Source organism: Mus caroli, chromosome X (assembly GCF_900094665.2).
Source record: "Mus caroli chromosome X, CAROLI_EIJ_v1.1, whole genome shotgun sequence".
In the NCBI taxonomy this organism is placed as follows: domain Eukaryota; kingdom Metazoa; phylum Chordata; class Mammalia; order Rodentia; family Muridae; genus Mus; species Mus caroli.
Window position 1 is genome coordinate 98,994,490 of NC_034589.1, and position 9,298 is coordinate 99,003,787.

The following is a 9,298-nucleotide window of genomic DNA, read 5'->3' on the forward strand; positions in this document are numbered from 1 at the left end:
AAGCTGAAGAGACTCATGCAGTTTATTGCGTGGGTAAGACCATGGTCTCTGAGTCGGTTACTCTTCCTTACCCCCACCGCCCCAAGTCCACTTCATCCCATTTCCCCGAATTCTATCAGCTCAGGCTCTCCAGGTATTAGTTTTCTCATCATCAGAAATCCTACCCCAACCCCCGCCACTTATTTAGTTCCTGGAATGCTACCCCAGAGGAGATTAAGTGAGACCCGGCGGTGGTGATATCGTCCTGGCAACAGCAGAGAGAGCCTGCGCAGACTTTTTCTCAAGCTGACTGCTCTTAATTGGGTTCCTGCAATGCCGCAGGTCAGACCTGGGGGTCAAAAGGGTGAATCTCTCCTGCCATTGTCCAATTCCTGAGTTGGAAATTGTACTGTTACCTCTCTGGGGCTAAGAAAAATGTAAGAAATGTCAGCATACTCTCTACCATCTGCTAGGAGGTGGCACTTCAGGCAAACCTCTGATAATTAAAAGGATGCAAAGGGGAGAAGGCTTGAGGATGCCAGGAGATGAGGTACCATACAGCGTGCCATACTAGAAGGCATTACTGTCTTTCCCCACTCAAAGGATACTTTCCCCATGATACCCATCACTGTGCCAGGGATGCCTCTCAGAAACTGTTACCTGGAGGCTTTCCAGGGAAGGTTTGTGAGTCGGGTTAGAAGCTTTCAGAAGAATCAGAATGAAGAGACCTAAAATGCTAATTTTTACCTTAGCAGCTTGAGTGTTAAAATAAAGAGTGCTAGCAAGGGGTATAGGGTGTGGACTAAATCTGCCTGATGATCCCAGACCAGCTGTGTTTGAGAAGGCTATTACTATTTCCTAAGAGCCACTCTCGGGACAGAGGGCCTTTGTTAGCCCCTGCCACAGATTTCTCTCTCCCATTCCCCTTCTGACCTCAGCATTGTCTTTTTTGGGTGACCTTCAAAACCCTGGTGGACATTGTACCCACAGCCTATATATTCATTCACCAGTTCCTCCATCTGTCCCTCGCCTCAGTCTCAGGTATCACTCCTGAGATATCACTAAAACATACTGTGTCCCCAGCCTTTCATTCCACTTTGTCCTTCCTACTACCTCCCTTGATTATACCCTCACCCATCTCCTGCTTCATACTCCTGATCTTTTTCCCACCTTCCTTGTTTGCCATTGCTTTCTCCACTGCCCTCCCATCACATAGTTGGGAGTTATACTTGTGGACTTCGATAGCATGCCCCACCCCACCCCACCCCACTGGTTCATTGCCAGCCTGAGGCCCAGCTCAGGCTTCTACTTTACCCCTGGCATGTGGTCTTCTTCTGAGCACACAGTACCTGACAAATGTTTATTGAATAAATGATCACATAGCATGGCATCTAACTCATTATACTTTTATTTTTTAATACACTTTGCAACTGCAAATTAAATACAGGGAAGTAACAGTCTTTAATTTTTGTTAGTTTGTTAACGCAACAATAGACTCAAAAGGAGGGCAACCACATGACTTTGTGTTTGGTGTGTGTGTGTGTGTATGTGTGTGTGCGCACACACACATGTGTATTATTACTGTTATTTAGCTTATTTTACTGGTTAGTTCAAATATGTAAATATTACCAACACATTTTACACAGCTATCTGAACTCATACTGAAACAAGACAGGAAAAGAAAAGGAGCAATTTCACTTATAAACACTGATCATCATGAAGACAATTAAAGAGTATATTAGAAGGGAAGAAATGCTATTAGAATTGGAATGCAATAAACACAAGGTGTACTCTTTCCCACAACCCTCTCAACTTTTGATTTAGGACCCTAGTGTCCATTTCCCAAATGCCCTTTTAACAGATGTCACTCAACTAAAGTGAAATGTCCAACGTCAGATGGAACCGAAGAAGAACATGGCTGTTGCCTCAGATCTGGCCCTGGCCTCCTCATCTTCCACAGCCTCCCTGTATTGCTCTGGCCAGTCCTGTGGCTGTTTCCCGTAGAACCTAGCCATATATTCCAAGGCTTTCATTTTGGTGATTTCATGGTGAGCCCGAGGACCCCAGAGCAGCTCGTATTCAACTGGATTCGAGTAGGAGAGCGGCCTGCATTCTAGGTATCGTTGCCTCATTAGCTTACAGGTGATGGCGTGTTTCCTCCCTACATCAACACTAAATCTCTGGAGTAAGTTCCAGATCTTGGCCTCTTTGACACGGTTGCCCATCAGGAAGATCAAACCTAGGATTGGCATCAAGTATTCTTGGGTGGGTCTGCCTAGGCTCTCTAGCATTACTTGTTCTTCTTCTGATTCTGGTTGGGGGACAAGGAGGTAGATGTGCTCACTGGTATCAACCTCAATCAGAGAGAACCCATAAAACAGATCAAGGATTAGAGTGGCTCTGCTGAGGATATTTGGGAACACATCCTGGAATTCTTTGCCAGTATTAGCAAATAGCTCATCCTGATGGATAGGCAGCAACTCCTCAGTGACACCAATGGCCAACTGGACCAATTCATTTGCTTTATCATTCATAGTGTCCTCTGACCAGAACTCTAAGCCAGCAGCCTGGCTTCTCTCTTTGGCTTTGTCAGCTTCCAGAGCTTTGTTATATTCTTCTGGCCAGCTCCAGGGTTCTTCATCATGGGCCTCCGCTACAAACTTCAGGGCTTCCATCTTTGTGATTTCTCTGTGAGCTCTAGAGCCCCACAGGAACTCAAATTCAAGGGGATTAGTGCCATATACTGGCCAGTACTCCAAAAATCGCATATGGACAAAGTCAATAGTAAGGAGGTTTCTTGTGTTCCCAAACTGGTTGTTGATCCTCTGAGACCCATCTATCACATCCACCTTTAACAGCAGGTCCCAAATGGAGGCCTCTCTTGCCCGGTTGCCATTCAAGAGGATATGGCCTAGGACCAAGGCCAGGAGACCCGCTTTTGGTATGTCCAGGGTCTCTGCTAGCCGTTCAGTGGTCTGGGGACCTGGTTTGCTGATTAGGTTGTAAGTGTCCATCTGAGGATCAAGGACTCTCAGATTCAACCCAAAGACCCGATCCAGATGAGCTGAGGCTCGTCTGAGTATCTCAGGGAACTGATCTGAGTATTCTTTGAGAAACTCCAGCATTTCTGACTGTCGGATAGACCCCTCATTTTGGCTTTTCATGCGCATGAAATTCACTAAAGCAACCGACCTCTCTTCAAGAGGGTCGTGGACCCTGAGCGCCCCCAAACGTCGGGACTGCTCATCGATGAGAACCTCGATGTCACTCGGGTCCCGCACAGCCTGGGAAGCGCTGGCTCCCTGTGGATCGTTTGGAATCTCAGGGCCCTGGGGAGCTTCGAGGGCTAGCATGGAGGTGGCGGGCCCGGAGGCATTAGTAGCCTGCATTTCACCCTGGCTGTCGCTGTAATCTGCAGTGGTCTCTGCGCTGCTTTGGCGCGCATTCTGGCTTACCAGAGACATGGTTCCAGGAGACAGGAGCGCGAACGCGGAGGTCAGCGATCCGTCGGAGGGAGGATCTGAGGTGTGTTGGCACCTCGGCACAGAGCCCAAGCCTGATACTCGGGAGCTGTGCGGTTCGAAAGTGAGAGCTGGCGAGACAGGCGATCCTTTTACAAAAGCAGAAGCCAGCAATGAAGGAAAGCCTAAGAGCACCTAGCTTTGCCGCATCCTACGCAGGCGCACTCAAGCTCTGCAATGTGGTGACCACGCCCCACTCAGGCTTCCCCTCCCGCCCCCCTCCCACTTCTGACTGAAAGGCCAGGCTTGCTGTGGGGTTCGAACTTATTAGGGAATCAAATTCGCACAAAGGAAAAACGGAGATGAAGTAGAAGAATTAGAGGAAGGGAATGTTCAGTGATGCTACATTTGACGTTTTTCTAGTTTTTCTGTGAAGTATTAAGCACCTTGGAAAGGCTTAATAGAGGATGGGGGCGGTATTTATGATAATTGTAGAGTCATTAAGGCCTCCGCCAACTCAACAGATTATTTCTTGAGACTATGCCCATTTCAGGCACACTGCTTTGTATTTGTGAGATGCATCACTGATTGCTGTGAGGACAAATTGATTATTCCTTCCCATATGGAGCTTGCAGACCGTGCATTCTAGGGTTCCTTCAACCAGTGGTGATGCACGCCAACCCTTTTTCTAGCCCTTACTAGGTAACAGTCCTAGTGTTTCACTTTTCTCACATTAAAATCACTGAGTCTTAACTAGTCTAAATGGTGTTCATCTTAAAAATGAGAAAACTGGCACAGGGAGGTGGGTTTGACTGTACAAACTCGGGCAGCTACAAGGGAAAGAGATCAGGCTTGAATCCTTTTATCAGAGCCCAGAACACAAGCACTTTTCTATCACACCATCTGACTTTCAAGGAGTTCTTAATTCTATTTTATAAACACGTCTCAGATAAAATTGATGGAAACCAGCACGAGTCAATTTACATATAGCACAAACACAGAAGTAGTAAATGTCAGTTTTGTCTGAAGTGTCTTGGATTGGAGGTAGTTGCTGAAAAAAAGTCAGAGGAGCTGAGCTCTAAGTGATCAGAGGAATGGGAAGAGTTCATGCTTTGCATCAACAAGAAAGGTCCAGAAGTACGAGAATAAAGTATGATGTTGTGTAACTGCCAGTTATCCATGTCGGCTAGAGTATGGGTGGGAAACAAGGACAGAAGTGGCTAAACAGGAAAGGCTGGCTTTTTTCCTGTATGTCAGAACTGTTTAGGGCTGCACACAAGAGTAGGTTTGTAAATGTGTATTTGAGGATTGACCCATAGTCCAAACACTCTGGCCAGGAAGAAAGTTGGGTTGCTCTATTTTCTTGGAGTGCTGCCACAGTAGTTCGGCTAAAAGCTCAGCTGTAATCCAGGAATTCAATGAAGCATTGTAAAGGAAGGAAGAAAAAAAATATGTCAGATTGTCATCTGCAGTCACATTTGAAGTCCTTCCAACATTCTTGATGGTAATGATTACTGTTTTACATTCAACGATCCACTGCCCTGAAATTCCTTCAGAGGCCACCCACTGACATGCACCCATGACATTTTCCACATCTTTCTTTTTAAAATGTACACTCTACTATCATAGAAAAGTAGGAGATACAGGACCACGTATTTTGCCCAAACTGGGCAAAAGGGACTTGTCTTTACTACACAAATGTGTATGCATGTTCTATAAGACAGAATGTGTGCTGTGTGCTGATCTGTTGATCATGCCTTAGGAGAGTCTTGTGAAAACTAGTGCCCTCTTAGCTGCTGCAACTGTACAACTTGGGTCAGTTGGGAAGGATCTTTAACTCCAGTTCTTCCAGTCTCCAGAAGGTAATGTGTTCTTTGTTTTAGATTGGTGTTTCTCAAAGTAAAACTAAGTTTAGTTAGTTTGTTTGTTTTTTAAGTCCTCTTTACTTACTATAAATAACACCTCACTCACAGTGGGAGTTGGACTTACTTTTCCCATCTAGTAAAGAGAAGCAACATCAAACGGACAAACAGCACCTTAACTCTGAAATGATATCTCAATCCCACTTCTTGGCATTCAATCCCTTAACAAGTTCATCTGTACCTGCTTCTCTATCTTTCCCATTATTCCAAGCACATTCTTCCATGAAGTCCTCTCCTGGACACACTGACCTGCATGTTCTGTTCATTCATCTATTTTTGTATTCTATAAGCCAATGAAGTTATCTAATTATTGTTAAATAAACAACAAAGGAGCTATGTCTATGATTTACATATGTCAATGTAAATGCAAAAAGATGGGCTAACATTCTTTATCTTAAATCTCTTGAGACTTTCTGTTAACTTTTGTTTTACACATTTTTGAAGAATGAATATTTTCCATACTATATTATCTTCAATATAATTTTAATAAAGTGTTTCACTTGACTACCAGAATATGCACATAATAAAGTTCATAAATCACAAATGTGCTTGATAAGTTATGACACATTTAACACACCATGTGATCATGATGCCAGTTAAGATCATTTCCAGCATCTTGAAAGTTCTTGTGCCCTTTATCCCAATTCTTTCCTTCCCACTTGTCCTTAAAAAAATTGGCATACTGAAAATTGGTATGTGCAGATACTCACTATATATACTTTAAATAATAATATTAGAATTATAGAGAATGTATTTATTTGTATCCTTTCTCAAAAGCTACCACCACTCTATTGCAGTTTTATCCCTGTTGTTTATAACAGTAGTCTGTTAATTTTCACTACTATGGAGTTTATAATTGTGTGAATATGGACTTCTAAGAAGGCAGATACATATCTATTTTACAAAGGACCATTGGTCAAAGAAATAATATAATTATGCAAACCCTCACATATAAAAATCTAATTCCTGGATTTTGTGTTATATATATAATTATATATATAATATATATATTGTATATATATATTATATATATAATTATATATATTATATATTATATATACTATATATATTATATATATATTGTAGCTAGGGTACAAGGATGTTTGTTAATCATTGTGCCTGAAACATTTCCATGCTTGTTTGTTTGTTTGTTCCTCTTAAGTTGTGATTATAGAGTCATCATGTTTCTGTCTGGCTCAATCCTCAGAATATTCTTATTTGAAGCTGATAACCTATGAAATTGTTCATGCAAACAGGAGAGCATCAATATTTATCTGACAGCCAATAATGGCATCAGTTAGATACCAGGAACTGCCTATCTCTTTAAAATACCCTGTTTTATCCAAGGTCAGGAGGCGTTAGGTCATAGGAAATAAATACACAATATTTATTACTTTCTTCATTACTCTGATGAAATACCCAACAAAGGGATGTAAGGAAAGAGGGGTTTATTCTTGGTTCACAGTTTGAGGGTACTGAAATCAGGAAATAGAGAGAAATGCCTGCTTATTTTTTTTTCTTTTTATTAATCTCAGGACCTCAGTCCACAGAACGATGCCATCTGCAGTCAGGGCATGTCTATATGCTCCAATTAACCGGATACAGAACTTCCCTCAGGACACACCAGAGGCTTGTCTCCTAGGTTAAAATTTTAACATCGAGATTAGAGAGTGTGGCCTGAGATTGATTCTGGTTAGTTTCCCTTGCTCCACTTATTTCAAGGTAAGTTGAATTCTCTGATGTGAGACTAGCTAAGCAGTAGCATATAAGTTTCTGAACAAGATCCATGTATCAACTGTAACACAGAAAGTTTTAGAAATCAGTTATTAGTCCTTGAATTCTCCTAGAAGTTCAGAACTTATAAAATACAATCAATAAAACTAGCTTGTTATACTTAGAAAGCTACATAATCATGGCTTGTGTTCTTTTTTGTAGACTAAAGGTATAGCAAAATATATCTGCATGGCTATTACTAGCTCTATACTCAGCAGAATCAAGTAAAGGATATCATATATAGAAGTTGGTTAAATTTAAAGTGGCAATAGTTTAGAAAGACCTTATAGGAAAATGTTGTTTTTCCTTAGGTGACAAGAGACTATATAGGATAAAATAACAATAGGAAGATGAATGAGAGTAATATTAGTACCAAAGCAAATACTCCAGACTCTTGAATTAATCTTGTTACACCATCTAAGGTGGAGGCTGTTCATTTTTGATGGCAGAAGCTTATCTCATTGTTTGGAAAATGTTACTTCCATAAGCAAAGGCTCATAAGAACCCTAATTTAAAGTCTTTTGTAGTTAATATTCCAGGAATCAAGAGGAAGTATGTCAAAAGCCAGCTTTGACAGGTTAAGTGCTGAAGAGGAGATGTGGAGTTGGTGATTAATCACACAGCAGACTTTTCTCTCTGAAGGAACAAAACTTAATTCTCTGAGACCAGGGAAAAGGGCAAAACACACACACCCCACACTTTATTGTTGAAGAATGCTCAAAATCTTCACACTTTATTTTTTCTCTTATCCTTTTTATACCACCTAAGACAAAATTCTCACAGAAGAATTAAGATGATCTTCATGACTCTGTGAGGGAGGGAACAGGAGGGGGAGCAGTGTTTGCAATGTTAATTAATTAATTTAAAATGTATACAATATTAGCAATTGTGAAAGTCATCAAGTAGCAATTACATATACAATGCCTAGCCCATTTGTACTTAGCAACTTTGGAGAAAGTACTCTAGTATCTATCCTATTTTGGTGATTTAGAGTTCTATACTTAAATCATTTTCTATTATACCTTGTAAAGACCTTTCTCTAAATTCTAACAATTTAAGCTTAATTCTGAGACTATCTAGTCTTCAACCACATCAAAGACTTGAGAAGGAAAAAATATTACTTGAGTATGCAGGAAGTGGAGAGCAAGCAGCTTCTAAAACTATTGAGATGATACAGGTTTCTGGCCATCAGGACAGTCACTCACAAATTGTCTCTATAACAGTGGAGCATTCATATCCAGCCCTCTGGCCCAGTACATGACAGACTTTTGTGTGAAGCAGGAATTGTGAAGGACTTGCCTACCTTGTCATTGCAAGTCTTGGCAGTCAACTTTCCTGCATCTTGTTTGTCCAGTTTGGACAATATTCTGTCTGCAAGTGAGGCAAGGGCACTTTCTTGCCCAGTGGCTGCCTTGCCACATTTGAAGCAAACTCCATATGGAGGTTATTGATGCTCATCATCTTCTTTGAAGTAGAATGAGGGTGCTGTCAGGAGCAAACCTGTTTCATTGTCAAAAAAAGTTTTGTTTTAATAATAAAAAATCTTTAAATACCATATTCTGTAGCTCTCTGAAGTTTTTGAAAGCCATCTATCCATCCATAATATATGTGAATTATTTGTTTTAAATTATTTATTATCTGTTCAATTTTGAAAAAAATATTTCTGTAATAAACTAAACTAGTATCTAACATGAAAAACAAAAAATATCATCTCATAGCCACAAGTTACATATTCTCCAAAATCAATCACTACAAAAATATATTCTTCAAAAACATATTAAAATCATTACACAAAAGGAAATTACAACATGATTGCTGATTATAAATTTTTGAAAACTATACATAACTGAACTTTTCCCATGTATCTTTCTTTCCACAAATTCACCCTAAGCTCAAAGCAATAATTCTTTTGTCATTGATTAATAAAATTTAAGCAAGCCAAGTCTTTTGTAGCTAGTTTTCCCATATGCTAGCTCATGGCAATTTGTATTTACCAAGAAACAAATCATTGTATCTTATGTCTTATTTTTGAAATCCTACTCAGCTAAACTAGCTAACCATCTATTCTTTTTTTTAATTTTTAATATTTTTATTACATATTTTCCTCAATTACATTTCCAATGCTATCCCAAAAGTCCCCCATAGCGCCCCCCACTTCCCTAC

The 9,298-nt window shown here is 40.5% G+C and overlaps 1 protein-coding gene across 1 annotated transcript; it reads right to left on the reverse strand.

The window, feature by feature from the left end:
• Positions 1-1,369: 1,369 nt before the first annotated feature.
• Positions 1,370-3,661, reverse strand: Magee2 (MAGE family member E2). Its single transcript, XM_021154061.1, has one exon. It carries the CDS (start codon positions 3,441-3,443, stop codon positions 1,872-1,874), a length of 1,572 nt encoding a protein of 523 aa, XP_021009720.1. The 5' UTR covers positions 3,444-3,661; the 3' UTR covers positions 1,370-1,871.
• Positions 3,662-9,298: the final 5,637 nt, after the last annotated feature.